The following is a 21,561-nucleotide window of genomic DNA, read 5'->3' as shown; positions in this document are numbered from 1 at the left end:
GGCTAAAGATCATTTTCCACTATGATGGGCAATAAAGTTATATCTTATTAGAAAGCAGTATCACAATCAAAGCCAATCTAGCTTTATAGCCTCAAACTTCCAGAGATCGAGGAGCTGTATATGTCCTTAAAGCTCTTTAAAGCCCTGTACATGTTTTCCAAATAGGTGTACATCCCCCAGTAGGTTGCTTTTGCCGCTGCCCCTTTGCTCTCTTTGACTGAATTAAAGCAAATTAATAAATTCATGATCATCAGATTATTGTAATTATTAGTAATGCAACTATTGTTATTGCCACTGCTGCCACCCTTATACAGATTCAGACTTTGGAACTGTTGTGGATATTTTGAGCGATGGTCAGCAGTGGAGAAAGGCTTACACAAGACTTTTGATGTCTTAATGCTGAAAATGTTTATTCAAAGCACTTGGCCAAGTGGAGAACCAAAAACAGTAAACACCAGAGTGTTTTGCTCCAATGCCGTCTCTTTCTGTTCTGCCTCTGAAGGTCCGAGTGCTAGTCTTTATCAGCCTACAATATGAAAAATTAGTCTGATTGGTTCACTAGTTTGTAATTTCAGCGGTTTTGGTTTGAGCGTCTGACTGTGTCATCCACCCATCTGTGTTGTTTAGGGAAGCCTTCTCTGACCTTGGTAACCATGGAAATGCTGAAATACCCTCTATCAGAGAGGTTTCTACCTTCCCCAAAACATCACAGACAGCTGAAGTCTCAAGAAGAAGATATCTTAATCTCTGATTAAGAATTACAGTGTGACCTCAAAGCCAAGCTTGACCCAATGTAACCCAATTTGTAACCTCTAAAGATGGAAAATTCCATAACAGGAAGTACTGTAAGAGCTAAAATATTTTGTGACTTACTGTTAAACTAAAAAAAAAAAGTTAAAGTTAAAAGTTATTTTTCAGGTGTTTCTCCAACCTCAACCGACAGGAGTCTTTTAACCTCAGTATGTAATGAAGCTATTATTGTATGGATCATTATAGGGTTCTGTGAGCTCTGATGTCACAGTGAAATGGCTGGCTGTAAGTACATAAGTTGATTAAAATATAATCATTTTGTGATGGTTTAAACATATGTTGGAGAATAACTTTATTAGCTTAATCATTGTATTGTATTTATATATTAATATTCATTTTAGTATCTGATTTATATTAATAAAATGATATGTAAAATATCTGTAAAAACGTACGTGACATTTTTTATGTAGAAAATGTCACATATCCTGTTTTGGGCAATTTACATAACCAAATACATAATGAATAAAGTAAACGTGTCAAGCTCCAATTGTGCAAAAAAGTGCATTATAAAACATTAATTGTGTAATTCAGTGGTATCCCGGCTAGACACATTAATTTCTTAGCATCCTTTTTTGAAAAACTATTAATATTCAGGCTTGCATGTATTTTTTAATGTATTTCTTTTTATTCCTCTGAAATTTGTATTCACAATGAACATGTTCGTGCAGAGTGTGTTTTGGTGTCGTGGACAAACTCATCAACTAGAAACATAATTGTGTACGCACCTGATTCGCTGCCACATCGCTGGCCTCCTCTCATTGGCTACTGTCAACCTGGACGTGCTCTGATTGGTCGAATTGTGAGAATAGGAAGTGTCGATCAGTAGTATCAAACCGTCTCTGGTAGTATTAGGGGGCTTAGCATGGGTAGCTAACTGGTATCTGGTTCATACAAATCAAAGAACAGAGCTTTTGCAGCTCGCCTTTAAACTCGGATGTTTTGAAGTATCAAGAGGCACCCGGCAGCCAAATTTTAGACCGAGCAGTTACGTGTATTGCAAATATTGCGCTGTTTAGCAACGTCTTTGTGTGGCTATGTAACACTAACGTTAGTTTGTTAGCCAAACGTCATTTCAGCCAGTTAACTACTCTGCTAGCTTAGCTTTGCATTCTTTATTTAGCTTGTTTGACAGCTACAGTAGCTAAAATTTGCAAAGTGGTTATCTAAAGCGAATTACGTCCCATTTTAGTGAGCGTATGTGTGAGTTCATTTGTGCTACTTATCATCTGTGTGACTCAACTGTACCTGAATGTTTGCTGATAGAAACAGCAGCAGCTACAGCTAGCAGAGTGTTAGCTTGTCGACAACAACAACAATGGACTTAAAGGGACGTTTAAAGACGACAAGAACATTTTATTTTTTGTCCATTCTCCTCATAGTCTTCGTCACAAGAATATTAGCTGGTAAGTATAACAAAACAGTTTCGTTGCATTACTGCTAATAGCTGCGCTTCTGTTAGATGAAGCTGACGTACCATGAACTGTTGCAAGCAGCTGTTTATATTTAGCAGCTTTAGCAGCTTAAGACCATCTCAAGACAACAATAAACTGAACTGCTTTACATTGTTAATACTTTTTCAGATGAAGAGCAACACGGGAATGATGGACCAGAGCTAAAGGTACGTCATTAGCTATTTGATAAGTATCTTCAAACCCTGAACATGCATGACTTGTTTTGAAAGTTTGATATGTGATGGGGATTTGTGACAAAGTAGACTTCTATGCCCAGGGCTTTTGGTGTTATTGCATGGTTTGTTTTCTGTTAGCCAGTGTCATTTATGGCTTGAATCGCATACATTAGTTCACTGTCTTCCCCTGTGTGTTATCCCACAGTTGTGATAATGTACAGTGTGTTAATTGTCTACATGATATGTTGACACTGCAACAGACATGGGTTAATTAAACCTACTGAAGCTATTGGCTAAATCTATAATAATTATACTGTGTTAACCAGGAGCTTTGGTATATTTTTTAGGAGAAAGCACTTCATCCCAAATTTTGCACAGTTATTGTTGTTTCCTTCCTTGCATCTGTTTCTTCACAATTATCTTTTTTTGGTTTTTGTTTCTAGTCTTACCATGATCCAGACTCTGAAGAGGAGGATGTCCGTCTGGGGTCAGCAATTGTGGCAGGCGCTTCTGTGACCTCTGGTCATGAGGTCTCCCAGCCAGAAGAAGGGAAGCAGCCATCTGGGGAGGGATTGGAGGGAGAAGAGAAGGAGGACCTGCCGGAACAGCCTCCTCCGGTAGAGGAGAAACCTAAAGAGGGTAAGGGCAAATATTTAAGTTCAACACGACATTTTTTCAGATTGTGCAACCAGGAAAAAGAAAGTGGTGATAAAAACTGGGGACTTGGAGGACTGTCAACTTTAAATCAGGTTCTTGAAATCCTTAAGCATAGTAGATTTTAATGTTCTCAATGTTATCAAATGAGCTTTTTTCATCTGTTTTGATGTCCAAATGCACTGCTTCTTTGGTTTGTTTTCTTGGCTTACTGTGTGTATGTGTCAACCTCAAAATGTCTCTGTGAGATAGAGATCATCAGCTGGCATATTTTCTGTCACTGGCAGCAGGTTGACTTTTCAGTGCAGTGTTTTGTCTGCCCTATTAACGCCAGCTGACACGATCTGAGGCATCACACTGGAAAATGTGGTTCCAGCCACCTTAGCAATGGGAATTAAATTTTTTCCTGCATGTGAGATAAAATAAAATGCAGCTGTACTTACTTCTGCTTATACTTGTGTTGTGCTTCAGAAAATACAGTTGCATGTGATGGCCTGGTAGAACACCAGCTTTCATGATTGTGTAATGATTCTTTCGGTTGTTTTTGACATCTGTAAGGTTTCACAGAGCTGTGCTTAACAAGGGTTTGGTGAGCCACAGGACATCTAGGTATAACTGGGAATTTCAGTGGCACTGAAGGTTTAGGTTTGCAATTTTAAATATAACAGTTATGACAAGAAACAGCTTACTATTGTAAACCTTATTTAAATGTTTTAGTATTCAAAAAAAGACGGTGTTAGGAGTTGGTGTGGTAATCTTCCCTTGCATCTAGTCTAAACCTACATACTTTATGGGCATTTCCAGCAAATGTGTCAAGCTCACGTGCTCTGTGCTGTTGCATAGTCATGTTAGTGCTTTATTTACTGCCCTCCTCATTGTCTTCACGTTTTCACCTTGTCTGAAACCATTAAATGAGGACTGAGAATGAGGACTGTCTTGTCTCATTCTGTGAACTTTCTTGACACACATTGACCTGTTTTTCGTTTCGCTGACTCTGAGCAAAGGCGCCTGTGGTTTCAGGGCATCGCCAGATTGGATAAACGGTTAAACCCCATGAGAAATTAAATGCGCCTTGCACCTGTGGCTCCTCTTGCTGTCAGTTACATCATTTTACTTGGGGATTGTTAGTTCATTTCCTGCAGGCTTCTTGTGTAATTTATTGAGACTCATCGAATTTTAACAGTTTCTGTATAAAATATAAAGCTGAAAATCCGTGAGGTGTTGTTTCATAGGAAAAAAAGACAGACTGTAATCAACATGGTAACATAAGTTTTATGTTTTTATACTAAATGCATTATTTTATCTTATTGTTATTGTTGTTGTTGTTTTATCTATTAATTAATTAATTAATTAATCATTATTGAAACTAATATATTTTTTGATACAGTTCCTGTGGTGAACGGAGGTACAGCCCACGGAGAGTCCTGCATCTTCCCCTTCCTCTTCCAGGGGAGGGAGTATTCAGACTGCACCACTGATGGGCGGGGGGATGGACGACTGTGGTGTTCCACAACCTACGACTATGACCAGGAGAAAATGTGGGGTTTCTGCGAGAGTAAGTCTTCAACTCAATACCTTGACTTTCATTAAGGAATTTTTTTTTCCCATCTGTATGTTCTTATTGGCTTCTCCCCTCTCTCCCTTAGCGGAGGAGCAGGCACAGCAGAGACTGCAGGCAGAGGAGGCTGAGGAGCAGTATCAGACCGTCTTGCGCATGCTCAATGCCACAACCAGGAAAACCCAGAAAAAAGAGTGAGTTTATTCCCTATGGTTTATTCCCTTGAGTCTTTGTAATTTGCTTCTGAATCTCTCATATAACAACAATAATATCTTTATTGTTGTAAGAAGCTTTTGGATTTGTAGATGATGTGATTGTGTTTTCCATGGAAGAAAAATATTAACTAAATTTTGATTTATTTTAGTTTTAATATTAAGGTTTTTTTTTTATAAATTCTGTAGGGTTGTAGCTCACACAATTTAAAACTCACCCAGAACCACCCAAGCCTTCTGTGTATGAACAGTCAATTTACCATGTAGCCTAAAGCTTCTTGTTTGCCCAGCAGACAATAGTATCTGATCTGATAGTAAATTTGGTTGAGCTCTATCTATTTTTATCTATGTGTGCTTTATTACTATGAGACTTTGCTCAGCACATCCTTGTTTGCTGTAGGTGTCACAACGCTGTTTGTTGTGTACACATTATTTTTATTATGCTTGTGTAAGTCTGACTTCACCTGTGCCACCTCTGCTTATCCATCCACTCTCAGATTATATGAGAAGCTAATGAAAGTAGCAGAGAAAGGCCATCAAAAAGCCATGGAGAAGGTGGCGTATGCCATGCTGTTTGGAGATTACATGAACCAGAACGTCACCAGAGCCAAAGAAATGTTTGAGAAGCTCGCCGTGGAGGGCTCACCCAAAGCTCAGATGGTACATCCCTCATTTAAGTGCAAATATGTCACTTGAGTAATGGATTAAATGCCATTTTGACCTAACACCTTATTGAAAATGCGTGTTACTTCTGCGTAGACACTTGTGTAACTCTGCTTCACTTTTTTCCACAGGCTCTTGGCTTTCTTTATGCTGCAGGGCTTGGAGTTAATTCCAGTCAAGCTAAGGTACTTTTTTATTCTGTGTGGCTAAAGCGTACAGTTTTTGATATAGCTCTTGTTCCTGGTGGAAGTTGAATGCACTTATTGTAAGTTGCTTTAGACAAATATGTCAAATTGATGAAACTTAATGTCTGTCTCTTTTCTGAACAACTGTTCACATATTCTCTACATTCTCTGTTTTCAGGCCTTGGTTTACTATACCTTCGGTGCACTGGGTGGAAACTTGGTTGCACATATGATTCTGGTGAGTTGATTTGTCTGTCAGTGGAACAATGATGCAGTCATGTTATCTCTTAAGTATAAAAAATATAATATTTTTCCTCTTATGGCCTTCTCAGGGATACAGATACTGGGGAGGTGTGGGTGTCCCCCAAAGCTGTGAGTCAGCACTAACACACTATAGGCTTGTGGCAAATCAGGGTAAGAATTAACTGCAATTAATTAACTGTTGAATATAAGATCAGAACTCTTGGTCTGATTCTTTTTTTGACACATAACCAGATCTTAAGTATTTCTCTTCTATCTGCTTTCTCTTCAATTTACTCTCCATCACCACCTCCAGTGGCCAGTGACGTCTCCCTGACAGGAGGCTCAGCGGTGCAGAGGATCAGGCTGCTGGATGAAGTGGAGAATCCAGGATCCACCAGCGGCATGTTGGAGGAGGACTTGATCCAGTACTACCAGTTCCTAGCTGAGAAAGGAGATGTACAAGCTCAGGTAAATGGTTCAGTGTACAAGTTCAGGTAAATGGTTCAATAAACTTTCACCGTCTTACAGATCAGTCAGTCATTGAAGTAAACTAGATCTTTTGTTCCGTCATTAGGTGGGACTAGGTCAGCTTCACCTGCATGGAGGACGTGGAGTAGAACAGAATCACCAGGTAACTACCTGTCAAAGATTATTTTTAAGTATTCCTGTGGTTGTTATTTGCACCAGTAAATAATTTCTGATGCTTCCTATCAAACAGAGGGCGTATGACTACTTCACCCAGGCTGCAAATGCAGGCAACACACATGCAATGGCTTTTCTCGGCAAGGTGGGTGGCGTGTCTTTCATGCCCTTTGTCTTTCCTTTAAATGTGAGGAATAGTCTTTTATTGATATGACCTGTCTTTATTATTAATACTCAGTCCTATTTGTTCTTTTTGTACTAACAAACTTGCTTTGCATTGTCACTTAACTGATAAAAATAAGTACTCGAGCATATTCAGAAAGGGTCTTTAAGAGTTGACTTTGTTTTTTTACTCAGCTATTTCACTTCTGTGTTTACAAACATGATAAATATGTAGCCTTGGCTGTGTTGTGAGAAATCAGGCGAAGCTGTCAGTTAGTTGGAAAGCAGGGAGAGGAGATGGTTGAAATTGAATCCAAAATAAATAAAGCCAATAATTTGGCTCTGTTGCTTTAACAGAGGGTGGTGCAGCGCATTTGTTTTTGAGGCTCTTCATCAAGTTTTTTTTCTTACTAAGAGCTGTGATTCCTTATGTCCCTCAGATGTACTCGGAAGGCAGCGAGTTTCTCCCTCAGAACAACGAGACAGCCCTGCAGTACTTCAAGAAGGCTTCTGACTTGGTAAGAGTGACGCTGTAGACTAATATTTTTATCTGTATGTCATCTACCCTTCATTCATACAGTGTTTGTATTAGCGTTTGTCACTGCGATTAAAAGCAGTTTAAAAAACTGCACTCCGATTACCTTTGGAGAGGAATATGTTTCTGTTACCTTATACACTGTTATCATTTGCTTTTTTTCATCCAGGGTAACCCAGTGGGACAGAGTGGCCTCGGCATGGCCTACCTATATGGAAGAGGCGTTACAGTGGTAAGGAATCTTTTAATGTGTTATAATTCTTTTAAAAATCATGTCTAAGTTAAGATACACCCGTTCAAACCCATTTTATATTTCAGTTTATTCTTTCTTGCAACCAAGAAATAGAAATAAGTTGGAATAAAAACAAGGTGAAATATAAACCTCAGCTGAAGGGTTTGTGTATGACGCTCTCATTTTTATGAACGTCACTCATGCTGATAACAGAGCAGCTGTTTGAAAGTTGTGTGTTTGTGTCTTCAGAATTATGAGCTGGCACTGAAATACTTCCAGAAGGCAGCAGAACAGGGCTGGGTGGACGGACAGCTCCAGCTGGGCACCATGTATTACAGTGAGTGTTAAGGGCTTAGAGTGTGTGTGTGTGTGAGTGTGTGTATATCCATGTATGGTATGTTCTTATGACCACAGACACCACTTCTCTTATCTCATTGCCTCCAGTCATGGCTTATTCTTCCTGTTTGTTGTCTTTGTTTTTCTCACTTGTCTGAATCTTCTGTTCTCTTCCTGACATTTTCATTTCTGTTAAGTGGAAGTCTTTCTATTCTGTTTGATTGACTGTCTTTCTCTTTATCCCCCCCCTTTCTTGTTTCTTTCTTGTTTCCCAGATGGCATTGGGGTGAAGCGTGATTACAAGCAGGCGCTTAAATTCTTCAACCTGGCCTCACAGGCGGGCCACATCCTTGCCTTCTACAACTTGGCCCAGATGCATGCCACTGGTACTGGGGTGATGCGCTCCTGCCACACTGCTGTGGAGGTGAGCCACCCTGCTGCTCCTTCCATTGCATCCTGTTAAAATCAAGAGAATTGAGAGAACTTGTCAGTTTTTATTCAGCAGTTACTCATACGTTAAAGCTCATGTGCTTGTACGTTATTGCCAGTCAGAAAGTGATATTTCCATGTCACAAAACTGTTAATGTAGTAATATTAGAAACTGCTTTTTATGGAAAAATCTACACTGACAGAATTGTGTGTCACTGTGTAACAGGCCATCTTTCAGTGTATGACAGTGTGTACCTGTATCTTGTTCACAGCTCTTCAAGAACGTGTGTGAGCGCGGCCGGTGGTCAGAGCGTCTGATGACAGCTTACGGCAGCTTTAAGGAGGGAGAGACTGATGCAGCGCTGGTGCAGTACCTGCTGCTGGCTGAGCAGGGCTACGAGGTGGCTCAGAGCAACGTGGCCTTCATTCTGGACCAGAGTAAGAAAAACCATCATCTAGGAACTGTATGACATTCATTTTGAAGTCAGCGTTTCAGTGGATATGTGCCAGTATTTACTGGTGATTAGAAGTCCTGCTTTGGAATACTAGATCCATGTTTGTGGGAATCCCATTAAAATAGTTAATTGCAAACAAATAGTTTGGATGCCAGTAGAGTGAAACAGCATCTGGCTTTAAAGACATCAAGTTCAAGCCCATTAAACAGTTACACACTGTTAAACACATTATACCTTTGTAGCCTTATTACTCACATCTTTGGAAGAGATCTACCTGTATGAGTGCCAGTTTCCGTATTCTGTTGTATTACCAGCAGGTCTAACAACAAATGCTTAATGTAAATGTCCATGTCATCACTTTATTTGCCTTAAATCAAAGGGCAGTGTGCCCTCGCCATATTGATCAAACTGTTCTCTTCCTGTTTTCAATTTCAAAATTTATTTAGTGAACAAATGTTTGTGTGTATTATGTAAAATTACCAAAAATTATAATACATGACCTTTTCAAAAAGTAACATCTTATCTTCTGAATGTTTGTTTGTCTTTGTATGTTGTGTTACAAGCAGAAGGGGCAAAGATCTTCAGTGAGAATGAGACGTACCCTCGTGCTTTGCTCCACTGGACAAGAGCTGCAGCTCAGGGTTCGTTCATGCACCTTCTGTCCCACATTTATAAGAGTGATTGATACACAGCATAAAGTTTATAAAACATTGAGAGTCATCAGGATTCCACATAAAGATTTATACACATTTAAGAACACCTGTTGATAACCAAATCCTGAGTGTAATGTAAAGCTTACACACTTTTCCCAGGTTACACAGTGGCAAGGATAAAACTCGGGGACTACCACTTCTACGGCTACGGGACTGATGTGGACTATGAGACAGCTGTCATCCACTACAGACTGGCATCAGAGCAGCAGCACAGTGCGCAGGCCATGTTCAACCTGGGTTACATGCATGAGAAAGGCCTGGGCATCAAACAGGTAGGCATTGAGTTTCACTGGTGACTGTTAGACATCAGCTTACTCTCAACACTCACCCAAACGCATTTACTTGGATCAATAAAACACTTTAGTTTAATGCTGCCAAAATCTTTGCTTTGAAGTTTAAAGTGAGATGGACATGTGTGCCTGAATTGTTTCATGTGTTTTCTGCAGGACATCCATCTAGCCAAGCGTTTCTATGACATGGCTGCTGAAGCCAGTCCTGATGCCCAGGTCCCAGTGTTCCTGGCTCTGTGCAAGCTGGGCCTGGTTTACACTCTGCAGTACCTGCAGGATCTTAATGTGAGTACTTCCTTTTAAATTCTCTAGCTGGAGCTGTGACAATTTGGCTTCAAAATTGGAACTCTGAATTGTAAAATTTCAAGCTAATTAAAAGCTATCTTATCTGAGGGAACTAATTTATTTTTACTCATTTTATTAATTAATTTCTGTGCTTCTTTGCCCATATTTTCTCCCCCATTTGTGGCTTCTGTCAGCTGAAGGAGGTGATTTCTCAGGTGGACCTGGACCAGCTTCTGGGCCCAGAGTGGGACCTCTACCTCATGACAGTCATCGCCCTGCTGTTGGGCACAGTCATTGCCTACCGACAGCGCCAACACCAAATCATAGTGCCCCCTCGCCCGCCTGCCCCAGCCCCCGCGCCCCCTCCCAGACCACCTCAGGAACAACCACAAGCCCAGGCCGAGCCCCAGGCTCAAGGAGAAACACAAGGCCAGGGCCCGGCCCAGGAGGAAGAGGAGCAGCAGTGAGAGGAAGCCCGATGAAGTGAGGGCCAAAAAAGACAGACAGAGGCTCTGCCAGCCTGCCCCATGGAGCAGCTAGTGCTAACGAGCTGAATACCTACTAGTTCAAGCACCACGCCCAATCTGCCTGCTCCCTTCCTCATGCTAAAAAAAAGATTAAGATGGTTACTGAACTGTTCAGTCTCACAAATCCCTTTCTCCATTACAATGTGCTGGTCCTGTGGTGAAGCAAGACTGTGGGGCTGTTTATGGACAATGCTACAGAAGAGTGTTGAGAGGATAACACAGACTGGGGGCTTGTTAGTCTGTGACTCAGGATACTGCCAGATGCACCAGTGTCCTCACTATGGAAATAGCCTTGTGGTTGCCAGATCAGAGGCATCTTGGACTTGACTAATCAGCGAGTCAATATAATGGAATCTGATATGTGCATTAGTTTCTTCTCACTGTCCCTTTTTTTGAGAAAATACTCAGTTCAACTGCTTCAATCCTAATTTTGCGCAGTATTTAGAAAAAAAAAAAAATCAAGCAAGAAAATGTGAATTAATTTTATTTGTAAGCCCCGCTGGTAAAGGAAGTCATGTTTTTGCATGTCTTTGCAGACTTTCATTTTAGGCACTTTTTTCTGGGATAATTATGAGTGAACAAATGTTTCATTCATTTTTGCATTCTTTAGTTATTTGTTCAGTAGACTTATTGTTAGGACAATAGAGGAGATTCTCAGAGAAAGACAGTTTTTGATCATTCAACATTAGTAACTGTGCTAAAATGTACTAAAGCTATGTTATGTCATCAGTATGAGAAGAAAAAGCCTGTTATAAACTGTTAAATTTATAGGAAAGCTGAACCCAATGCTTCATGCTTTTTTGATAAATTATTTAATTTTAAGCACACCGGTTGATGTTTATGTTTTTTTAACATGGTAGAAACACCTAGAATGAACGAGAAGCTGCTAAAGTCGGTCAAAACTGAGCTGTCACCAAAATCCTTGATGCAGATCCTGTTTTTGCAAATTCATACAGAAATGTCTTTCACACTCCGGGCATAGTGAAAGCAGAGTTCACAGGCCTTTAGACATTCATTTTAAATTGCAAATGTCAGAAAAGCTGATGTGTACAGTTCAGTGAAAGGAGGCGGTGAACAGTTTTTGAAGGTGTACTCTACAATGGTGTGATATTTGTCCGTCAACAGGCTTTGATTTCATTCTAGCTGTTGATATTTTTGGAAGGTGGCTCAATAGTTCCTCTAATCCCACATCCTCTTTTTTTTTAGTTTATTAAGCCTCTTGTTAGATGAATTTGGAACAGCCTTAAAGATAGCAGCGCCTCAAACTCTGGATTGTTTCTACATTAGTGAAGTGGACAAAGTTATTTTGTGTGTTTGGTTACACAACTTCAGCTGTTGTGAGAATTTCCACCCCCTCACCAAAAGTCCAAGTCGGAGCCCTTGTGCTCTGCCTACACTGTTCAGCTCAGATGGACCTAAATCTGTGCCTGAAATGGGAAACAAATGACGCCACGTTTAGGCCGAACAGTATTTAACAAAACAAGATTAAAAACGTAACTTTGCCACATGCGATTTATCCTCATAAGTCCTTTTTTTTCAGTTCCTCAAACATGTGCTTGTTGATAAAAAATATTAAGTTTATTGGGCAATACATCTGCATGAAGTGTACAAAGGTCAAAAAGGAAAAAATGTTATGTGCAGGATGATAAGAAATTATTCCAAACAGTCTAAATGACATTGATGCATTCACACATTGAAATCCACACAGTTCACCATTTCTCTAAAATGAAACACTGGTCAAGATTGTCTAGAAGACTGCATTTTTACCATCACAATTACGTTTATTACATAAAGTTTATAAAGAAATTAATAAATGATATATGGATATTTAATGGTTGTCAGTTTTTAATTTTTTTGTCTTAAATGTTTATAGTGAGTGTTAATTTGGAAGCCAGGAAACGTATGGCTATCAATACAACATGATTGATTTGCTTTAACAATCAAACATAGCACGAGGTATTGTGTTGAATAAACAGTCAAAAAAAACACAAGCGAGGCTCTCATTGGAATGCAGGTTGTCACTGAGCTGTTGAGGGCGGGCGCGACAAAGTGACAGAGCTGTAAAACTGAGCATCACATTGTGCAGTCTGTAGGGGTGACCCATTGACTGGCCCGTACACACTACTATGGAGTGGCTTTGGATCGCCGTGGCAACATGTGTGCTCACGTCCTGCTCTGTCAAAGGTAAGTGCTGGAACAAGCAGGAGGGCAGAGCACATGTGAGGCGGCGTGCCTGCATTTATTGTTACAGCAGCCTCTGAAACAGGGCCTTTTTTTTCCCCCAGGCAGACTGTTTCTAGTTCACATAATGTTATAATCTGGGCACAAAAACAGTGTACAAGTACAGATGGCAGGAGCTAAAGTAAAGATTGATGTAGCTTACTAAAACTAAATCGAATTTAGACCTATCTGTGCTGTAAATGACATTTTTTTTGACCAGTTTCAAATGGACAGTTTGGAAATAATCCTTCTCTCTAAGGCGACGACTGGTGGTTGGAGTATGAAGAGGGGATACGACACTACAGCAAGGAGGCCCTCAATAAGGTACTGTTTACACCTGCTTTTATCACTGGACATGGAAATAAGAGTGTTGTTACTGTTACACACAGGAAAAGACCAAAAATCTGGCAGAACATTGTTTTTGTTCATCATGTAAACAAGCAGGTTTGGACAGATTTAGTAAAAACGCACAGAAAATCAGTAGATTATTGGACAAAATAAGAACTCATCAAAAACAACTTTTAATGCCAGATTGTCAGAAGGTGACCAAACACACCACATGGATCAGCAGGCATGTGCCTGAGCGATGAGTATGTGCAGAACAAGCACGGCTGTGACACACTAAAGACAACGGACAGTGATTTAAGTGTGTGATCTGTATCAGATAATACAGGATTGAATTAGTTACTCTCTCGTTGCTTTCTCAGGAGTTTCCAGAGAAAACTCGACCAGTTAACTTCAAACACCCCTTGTTCCAGTGTCCAGACATGAGCCCCTCTCCCTCTGTCCCCTCCTCAGGTCTGTCAAGGTCACATCTGTGACACCCCCCCCTTCACCCCTTAAAATCAATCTGTTATCCAGGAGTTGAAACACTAGATTCAATTGATTGTTTCTCTCTCTCTTTCTATCTCTGCTTTGTCTTTCTCTCTATCTTTCCTTTTACCTTATCGTACAGTTGAATTTGTGAAGGCGGCTGATATCAAAGTCATCGCTGCCTTGGGGGATTCTCTAACAGTAGGTGCTAGGTGTTGTTGTTTTTTTCTCTCTGCTACAGTTGTTAAATAGTGTACACTTGACCACATATCTACAGTAGCTGGAACTGTCAATCGTCTGTTATAAAATGTACACCTTATGATACAAAACAAAATGCAATAGACCAGTTGTTCCCAACCTTTTTGGCTTAAAAAAAAATGACACACACAGACACAGTTAGGTTTTCTTTATTGTCATTAGGTCCTGCTCACTTTTTTTCTGTGATGTGATGTGTCCTTCCCTTTCAGACGGCCATAGGTGCCAACGCCACCACTGTCCTTGGGATTCCTATTGAGTTTCGTTATGTTTCATGGAGGTGACGAATTTCATGTGTAAAACCTGTAATAGGGCTCTGGGACAGATAATGACTGACATATGGTGGACTCTGCTGAGTGAGGCATGAGTATCAATTATATTACAGGCTGTCTACATGAAGGACCTCTCCTTCATGTTGACAGCTTATAATAAAATTGATACTTAAGCTTCTTAACCTTTTGTGATGATGAGGTGTACTTTAGATACATAAAAATGTTTCAATATGCCAGTTGTACACTGTGACTTTGTGTTTTCAGCTTAAAAACAACAGATTTTTACATACTTTACATTACATTCACTGTACATTTATAATTGTCTTCATCAGCACATCTCTATCTTGCAGCATCGGGGGCTACGGATCATTTCAAGATGTCATTACTTTGGCAAGTAAGACGTGTTAATCAGATGATATCTCAGCCTTCTCTTAACATTATTGTTGCATATAAACCTTTCTTGCTACTGTTGATGGGCTAACAAACCCTCCTGTGTCAGTACCCCTGAACTTTAATCAACCTGCAATGAATTTGCCTCATTCTTCCCTGACAAAAAACAGAAAATTAGACAAGCAGTCAGAGCCTCCATATCAGGGACAGGGTATGAGTTGTCCCTGTGTCCACTTAAAATCAATTCAAGTAGTATGACATATGATCCTATCAACCATAAAACTTGGAGGACATTATACAACATCTGAAATCCTCCTCCTGCTGCCTTGATATTCTACCAACAGGCTTTTCCAAGAATGTTTCTAACTGCATGGCCTCAGATCTTCTTCAAATTGTCAACACATCTCTTCTCTCAGGTTTCTTCCCACAGGTCCTGAAAACTGCAGTCATCAAGCCACTCTTAAAAAAGAACAATCTAAACATGTCACTCATGAACAATTATTGGTCCATATCAAACCTCCCGTTTTCAAGTAAAATCGTTGAAAAGCTGTTTTTCAACAGCTGAACAACTTCTTGGCACTAAACAACTGTTTCGATGTCTTCCAGTCAGGATTTCGACCACACCACAGTACTGAGACTGCTCTTGTTAAAGCTTTCAATGACATCCACTTAAACACAGACAGTGGCAAGAATTTCAGTCTGGGTATTATTGCTGCATTTGACAGTCGACCACTCGATATTACTAGACCGACTGGAAAACTGGATGGGACTTTCTGGCACAGTACTAAACTGGTTTGAATCCTACTTAAAGGACTTTGTGTCCATAGGTAATTACACATCTGAGTGGACAAAACTGACATGCAGAGTTCCCCAAGGCTCCATTCTGGGGCCTCTTCTGTTCAACATTTACATGCTCCCACAAGCTCACATTATGGAAAACAACAAAATATGTTACCATGATTACGCAGATGACACACAAATTTACATAACTATATCACCAGGGGACTATGGTCCATTACTTGTGCTGAGTAAGTGCATTGAACAAGTCAATGATTGGATGTGCCAGGATTTTCTTCAATTAAACAAAGATAAAAATTGAAGTAATTGATTTTGGAGCCAAGGAAGAACGATTAAAAGTCAGCACTCAGCTTCAATTGATAATGTTAAAAATCATAAACCAAGCCAGAAATCTTGGTGTAGTCATAGACTCAGACCTGAATTTCAACAACCACATTAAGACAATTACAAAGTCATCCTACTATCACCTGAAGAATATATCAAGGAATAAAGGACTTATGTTTCAGCAGGATTTGGAAAAACTCATCCAGGCATTTATCTTCAGTAGACTCGACTACTGTAATGGCGTCTTTACAGGTCTCGATCAGACAGCTGCGGTTGATTCAGAGCGCTGCTGCTCGAGTCCTCATTAAGACCAAGAAAGTGGATCATATCACTGCAGTTCTCAGATCTTTACACTGGTCGCCAGTCTGTCAAAGAACTGATTTCAAAATACTGAATGGTTCAGGCACAAAATGCATTTCTTATCTTCTGCTACATTATGAATCATCCAGACCCCTCAGGTCGTCTGGGACAGGTCTGCTTTCTGTCCCCAGAGTCAAAACTAAACATGGAGAAGCAGCATTCAGTTTTTATGCTCCACATATCTGGAACAGAAAGGTCTGCTTCAACTCTCAGTTCTTTTAAATCAAGGCTGCCTTTTTTTAAACAAATTTGAGGCCTCTGATTAATATCTTACACTACACTGTAACTTTTACTCTCCTTTTTATATAGTCTTGTGTTGCTTTTACATTCTGTCTTGATGCCTTTTATGTTTTATATAAAGTACTTTGAATTGCCTTGTTGTTCTTATGTGCTATACAAGTAAACGTACCTTGCCTTGCTTTGCCTAAAGCACAGGCCACCAAAGAGAACATTTTCTTTACTTATCTCTAATTGCGTGTTTTAGATATCATCAAGTTGTTCAATCCCAATCTGCTTGGCGCAGCTCCCGGCAAGACGGTCCACGGGATGCAGGCTCACATCAGTGAAACAGGCTTCAACCTGGCTGTGACTGGACACAACACCTTGTAAGGCCTCGCCAGTGCTCTGAAGTAATGAAATCATCCCTCACTCTGAATCAGAGGGATCCTTTCAGTTTCATGTCAAACTGAAAACTATTTGAAACACTAAAACCTTGGCTTCCTTTCCAACCAGTAATATCATAACCTTTTAGCCTGATTTGTCATGTTATTATGCAACATTTCTCTAGAAATCACCCCATAGAATTGTATCTGAACAAACTAACACAGCTCTGTTTGTGCTTCAGCCTATTTCTACTAAGAGAGTGTATTTTTATACTAAAATGTTTTATGTATTAATGAAGCTCAGAAAAATGTTCTTGTTTCTTTCAAGCAATCTTCCCGGGCAGACGAGACATTTGATTGACACACTGAGACGTTATGAGGTACAGTAATGCCATGTTTTAGACTAAGAAAAAATAGTTTGGTTATTAAAGATAGTCTGAAATATCCTAAAAATATCCTGAAATATCAATCTGTTCTTGTGTTTTTCTCTCTGGCATGACTCACTGTGCTCTTCTTCAAGGGTCTGAACTTCGAGGAGGACTGGAAGCTTTTGACTATTCTCATGGGCATGAATGACATCTGTGATTACTGCAAAGATAAGGTTTGTCCTTTTCTCTCATTGAATGCTGAGTTTACCTAAAATTAAAAAAAAAAAAGCTCATTAATCTCTGCAGAGTCTCCGTGTTCTCTCTAGGCTCTCTTTTCAGTGGATAACTTCATTCACTATATGACCGTCTCCTTGGAAATGCTTATGAATGAGGTAAAATCAAAGAAAAGGAAATACTGTATTGGTTTTATTATCTTCTGGGATGCAAGTGTTGCATTTATACCGTGCTTGTTTCTGAATGTTTCGCTTCAGGTTCCTCGTATGATCGTTAATGTTGTTCAGATCCTGCCCATGCATACTCTGAGGGAGGTGCAGAAGCCCACACCAGGGTGCCTGCTCCAGCGGTGAGCCACATCTTAACGTGATTTTTATATAAGCCTTCAATAAGTAGCCAAATCCTGCAGCGGATATATGCAGTTGGCTTGCTGTATGTGCAGTATGCATGTGGCCTTGTTGGTATTTGTGTTCATTAACTTGCTATGTTAAGTATTAGAAAGTCACCCCAGGAATCTTTTTCATATCTTATATTTTGGCTCTGATTTTATATAATTAAGCACCTGATTTCTCTGTCAAATCAAGTTTAAAACTTTATTTTGTCCCTTGTAGTCGGATCTCGCCCCTCCTTTTTTAAAAATTTTAAACTGATTTAGGTCTTTCTGCTCGTGCCTGATTGAGCCATTACCCAGGTCTCCTGAGCTGCGGGAGCTTGTGGAAGTCAATCTGGAGTTCCAGGTGCAGTTTACACCTCTCACCTCATCAAATTGAGTCATTCTTTTTGAAAATGCATCTGTTAAGCACCATAATTTGCAATCTGGTCTTAAATATCTACAAGTAACTTGCATGCTTGCTTTTATTGATATACTATAAGTGAGAAAAATGGCAGTTTAATTGATTTTCATATGTCTCCTATTCACAGAAAAGACTTGAGGAGCTGCTGTACAGTGATCATTTCTTCAGGGATGACTTTGCTGTTGTGCTTCAGCCCTTTCTGAAACAAGCTGACCCTCCCCGCCTCCCGGTATCTATCTATCCTCACTCCAAAGGCCTCAACAACTCATTACTGTGGCATAAGTGTCTGCTTTCAGGAGATGAATCAGTGTGAAACATAACACAGTAATGGTTGAGTCATTAGGATCAGGAGTGTGACGGCTGTAGCTTTAGTGTTGTTAACATGAGGCTGAGAATGCGAGACAAATTCAAGTTTCAGCGACAACACACTCCATCAACACTAGTTTATGTGTTGTCTCTCTGAGCAGAATGGGAAGATCGATATGACCTTCTTCACTCACGACTGCTTCCACTTCACCATAAAGGGGCACGAGGAGCTGGCCAAGGGACTGTGGAACAACATGGTGAACACTAAGTTATACTACTTCATTTCATTGAAAGGCACAAGAGCTTAAAGGTCCACAATCACCCCATTGCCACTCAGAAGGATTATTATTAATATTGTGTGAAGAAATGTCTGTGCTCATAAAAGGATGGATGAATAATATGATATAAAAAGGTAGATCACAAATATTAGAAAATGAAGGACACAGATATAATATGACATGATATGATATGATATTCTTTTTGATTTGTACAGGAAATTACTATTTTTTTCATGACAAAAAAACATTTTTTTTAATTACACCGAAGACTCAGTGATGCCACAAATCTCTCTGTCTCCTCCTCACAGTTTCAACCTGAAGGCGGAAAGATGATCGTAAGCAGTTTCTCCAACCCCATCAGTCTGATCTGTCCACCGATGGTAAGACACGTCTCAACATGAACACCAGGGCAGCATAGTACCTGTGTATTTTACCTGTAAATGAAAGGTTTTAATGAAACAGCTCAGTTTCATTCTTAACAAGGTGATATGTGAATGAAAACAGACCACAACTATTGTAGCTGAATCCATTTTCTAAAGTATGTTGTAAGGTTTTAGTGTGTTTCTTTTTCCTGTGAGGAGACCAGTGGATTCAAATCTTTATAGCACTTATTGCCATGTTTTTTAGGACAAAGTTTATTTGTGTGTCCATGCCAATGCAACTGCAAGCCATGACTATTTTAAAAGCTTTTTCTGTTAGTTTGTTCACGAAAGCTCAGACCTCAGAGATTTTAGAATTAGTTGCTGTACAGCAAACTTTCAATGCTAGACATGATCAGTTTCAGTACATCCATTTGTATCTTTTGGGTTTGACTTTAAACATACCTCATGAATGTTGTATTTTTCTGTCAAATGTTGGATTTTTTAATGCACCAAACAGTCCCTCTTTGCAGCTGCTTTGCTGTGCCACAGTGAACAAAATTTTGAATGAAGTAAAAAAAAAAAAAGATGAATAAATTAACGTAATGAAATGTTAAATGTAAGCTACAAGTCTTCTAGCAGACTCTCATACAGCTGTAAAATAAATGGAAGCCAGTGGCTGTCTGGGTGAAACATGCAAATCCACTAGTGCGATCCTTTATCTGCTTTGAGATGCACAACTCAAACTCATCCTCTGTATCGTCTCTGTAGGAACACCCATATATCTTCACCCGGCCGATCGCAGCCAAGTCGGGCCAGTCTGAACTTCAGTGTGAAGCTCCGTCACAGGCGGCCATCTTCCTGCTGCTCTCGCTCCTTGTGGGTCTTGGATTTATGTAGCTTTCACTTTGCAGAACTATTTTACAAGGACTGTATTAGTTATTGTTGAGGCAGGTGATACAGAGAGTTTGTGAGCCACTCTTTGCAACTTTCCATTTCGACGGTGCCAAATAGCAGCAACGAGAAAATAACTGCAGACAGACAGTGAACTGCAGAATCCTGCCACCTAAATATATTCATTTTTTTAAAGACAGCTGGAAATAGAGGAGAATAATTCTGGCTGTTTTTAGCGAGCAGCTTTCTCTGCAACGATTGCTGCTCATTTTCTGAACGTTTTATATATATATTTTTTCTTTTTGAGTTTCAATTCATCATTTCTGCACCAAGAAGATTTAACACTTCTGATTACACTGTCACTGAGGGGATGGGATGTCTCTCACAGTTATGATCCAGGCTAGGTGTATTTTTAATGAAGAGTCTTGCCTTGTGCAGCTTTAATAATACTGTATTATTTAATCTGAATTGCAGATATTGTAAATTAGTGAATGAAGATGTAACAATTTTTGAATTCTTTATGTGATATTTATACATTCATACATAAAACATTAAACTAATTAGCCTTTGCCCAAAAAGCTAAGTGAATGTTTGTTAAATCTGTGAGAGTGTTTTCTTTTAATGGTTGATCAGCCTGTCAGTATCTCGACAGAATCCTGAACTATTTTAATATTTCAGATCAGCTTTTACAGACAAAATTACAAATTGCATCAATGACCTCATCAAAATTAATTTACCTGAGCGATCTGATCAAACTTACCTGCTTTATATTCATTCTTACATCTCACTGCTGCCCAGTGCAACCGCATTCTGCTGCCAGAAGGCCCTGATCAGCTCGATGAAATGATTAATAGATGAGAAAGAATTTGTCATCCATATTACCCATCGTAGATTTTCCCCAGAAAGCTGTGACTCTTTAAACCGGAGACGATTTAGTCACACGTCTGCTCCTCAGATCTCCGGGCTGCTGCTGGCCCACTTTCATTCGGCTGCTTGTCTGTCCTCTAGTACCTGCATTATAACGCACTGATCACAAGAAGAGGAGGGAAAGTAAGTCACCGCAGCCGTACAATGTAGTAAATGCTGTTTATACACACAAAAATCATGTTCAACATGAGGAGCTGTGATATTGGATCATCTACTACTCTTCTATTCATCTGTTGTCTTGTTAAACAGAGCATATTGACTCTGTTTAATGAGTATAATTAAACAAAGAGGGAAGGGCAGGTGGAAGCTATATTAAGCTAATCTCAGGTTACTTGCTTAGAAATGTTCATTTAGCTTTTGAATGAAAATGAAAACCACACAGTATGGTGGAGTTGAATTGTATAGAGCAGAATGAGGTAGTTTTTCTAAAACCTGTTTCAAGGTAAACATGTCCTACAAGTGATAATGCACATTTCGGGCATTGGCTTTAAATGGGAGGGGTGCATTTTTAAAGCCTAATGAAGACATTTAAAATGTGAGTATAGATGGAGGATGTTTTATTTTTTTAAATCAACTTTAGGGATCTAAAATATGTAATTCATGGTGTCCCTATTTTCTTCCATTCTCTTGTATATTGCAGTAAACTGAATTTCAGTCGGTCCCTCTCTGTTGTTGGGTTACATAATAGCTGTATTATTGGATTCAAAGGCAACCTTCTTCATGTTTAAACAAAGCCATCGCCGGTTCATACCTGGACAAATATGGATCTGTCTCTGACGCAAATTGGCTTTTATTGTTTTCTCTGAAAG

The 21,561-nt window shown here is 39.6% G+C and overlaps 2 protein-coding genes across 3 annotated transcripts; both read left to right on the top strand.

Annotated features, from left to right (window-relative positions):
* The first annotated feature begins 1,627 nt into the window (after window positions 1-1,627).
* sel1l (SEL1L adaptor subunit of ERAD E3 ubiquitin ligase) lies at window positions 1,628-12,390 on the top strand. 2 transcript variants are annotated; one of them, XM_042391007.1, is made up of 21 exons: window positions 1,628-2,213; window positions 2,391-2,428; window positions 2,881-3,076; window positions 4,479-4,646; window positions 4,738-4,843; window positions 5,359-5,521; window positions 5,656-5,709; window positions 5,888-5,947; window positions 6,042-6,123; window positions 6,266-6,420; window positions 6,527-6,583; window positions 6,671-6,739; window positions 7,197-7,274; window positions 7,461-7,523; window positions 7,773-7,860; window positions 8,135-8,283; window positions 8,561-8,726; window positions 9,310-9,384; window positions 9,556-9,728; window positions 9,903-10,031; window positions 10,226-12,390. In XM_042391007.1, exons 1-21 carry the CDS (start codon window positions 2,126-2,128, stop codon window positions 10,496-10,498), a joined length of 2,430 nt encoding a protein of 809 aa, XP_042246941.1. In that variant the 5' UTR covers window positions 1,628-2,125; the 3' UTR covers window positions 10,499-12,390. The 2 variants fall into 2 exon arrangements, with proteins under 2 accessions (XP_042246941.1, XP_042246940.1); XM_042391006.1 differs by having other exon boundaries at window positions 9,307-9,384.
* A 288-nt stretch (window positions 12,391-12,678) lies between these two features.
* LOC121882733 (phospholipase B1, membrane-associated-like) lies at window positions 12,679-20,307 on the top strand. The gene is made up of 16 exons (XM_042391171.1): window positions 12,679-12,742; window positions 13,038-13,102; window positions 13,486-13,576; window positions 13,734-13,792; window positions 14,059-14,126; window positions 14,469-14,512; window positions 16,514-16,595; window positions 16,921-16,972; window positions 17,113-17,193; window positions 17,287-17,352; window positions 17,452-17,543; window positions 17,850-17,931; window positions 18,116-18,217; window positions 18,456-18,551; window positions 18,881-18,952; window positions 19,703-20,307. Exons 1-16 carry the CDS (start codon window positions 12,685-12,687, stop codon window positions 19,829-19,831), a joined length of 1,239 nt encoding a protein of 412 aa, XP_042247105.1. The 5' UTR covers window positions 12,679-12,684; the 3' UTR covers window positions 19,832-20,307.
* The last annotated feature ends 1,254 nt before the right edge of the window (window positions 20,308-21,561 follow it).

Source organism: Thunnus maccoyii, chromosome 17 (genome assembly GCF_910596095.1).
Source record: "Thunnus maccoyii chromosome 17, fThuMac1.1, whole genome shotgun sequence".
In the NCBI taxonomy this organism is placed as follows: Eukaryota; Metazoa; Chordata; class Actinopteri; order Scombriformes; family Scombridae; genus Thunnus; species Thunnus maccoyii.
The sequence above is the reverse complement of the archived record's forward strand: the minus strand, read 5'-3'. Positions and strand labels throughout refer to the sequence as shown.

Bases quoted from the DNA above. Each gene is read 5' to 3' on its own strand.
- LOC121882733 (XM_042391171.1), top strand. From the start codon at position 12,685: ATGGAGTGGCTTTGGATCGCCGTGGCAACATGTGTGCTCACGTCCTGC. The intron at 12,743-13,037 runs GTAAGTGCTGGA...CTTCTCTCTAAG, and splicing joins CACGTCCTGCTCTGTCAAAG to GCGACGACTGGTGGTTGGAG. The intron at 14,513-16,513 runs GTAAGACGTGTT...TGCTTGGCGCAG, and splicing joins AGATGTCATTACTTTGGCAA to CTCCCGGCAAGACGGTCCAC.
- sel1l (XM_042391006.1), top strand. From the start codon at position 2,126: ATGGACTTAAAGGGACGTTTAAAGACGACAAGAACATTTTATTTTTTG. The intron at 4,647-4,737 runs GTAAGTCTTCAA...TCTCTCCCTTAG, and splicing joins AATGTGGGGTTTCTGCGAGA to CGGAGGAGCAGGCACAGCAG. The intron at 4,844-5,358 runs GTGAGTTTATTC...ATCCACTCTCAG, and splicing joins AGGAAAACCCAGAAAAAAGA to ATTATATGAGAAGCTAATGA.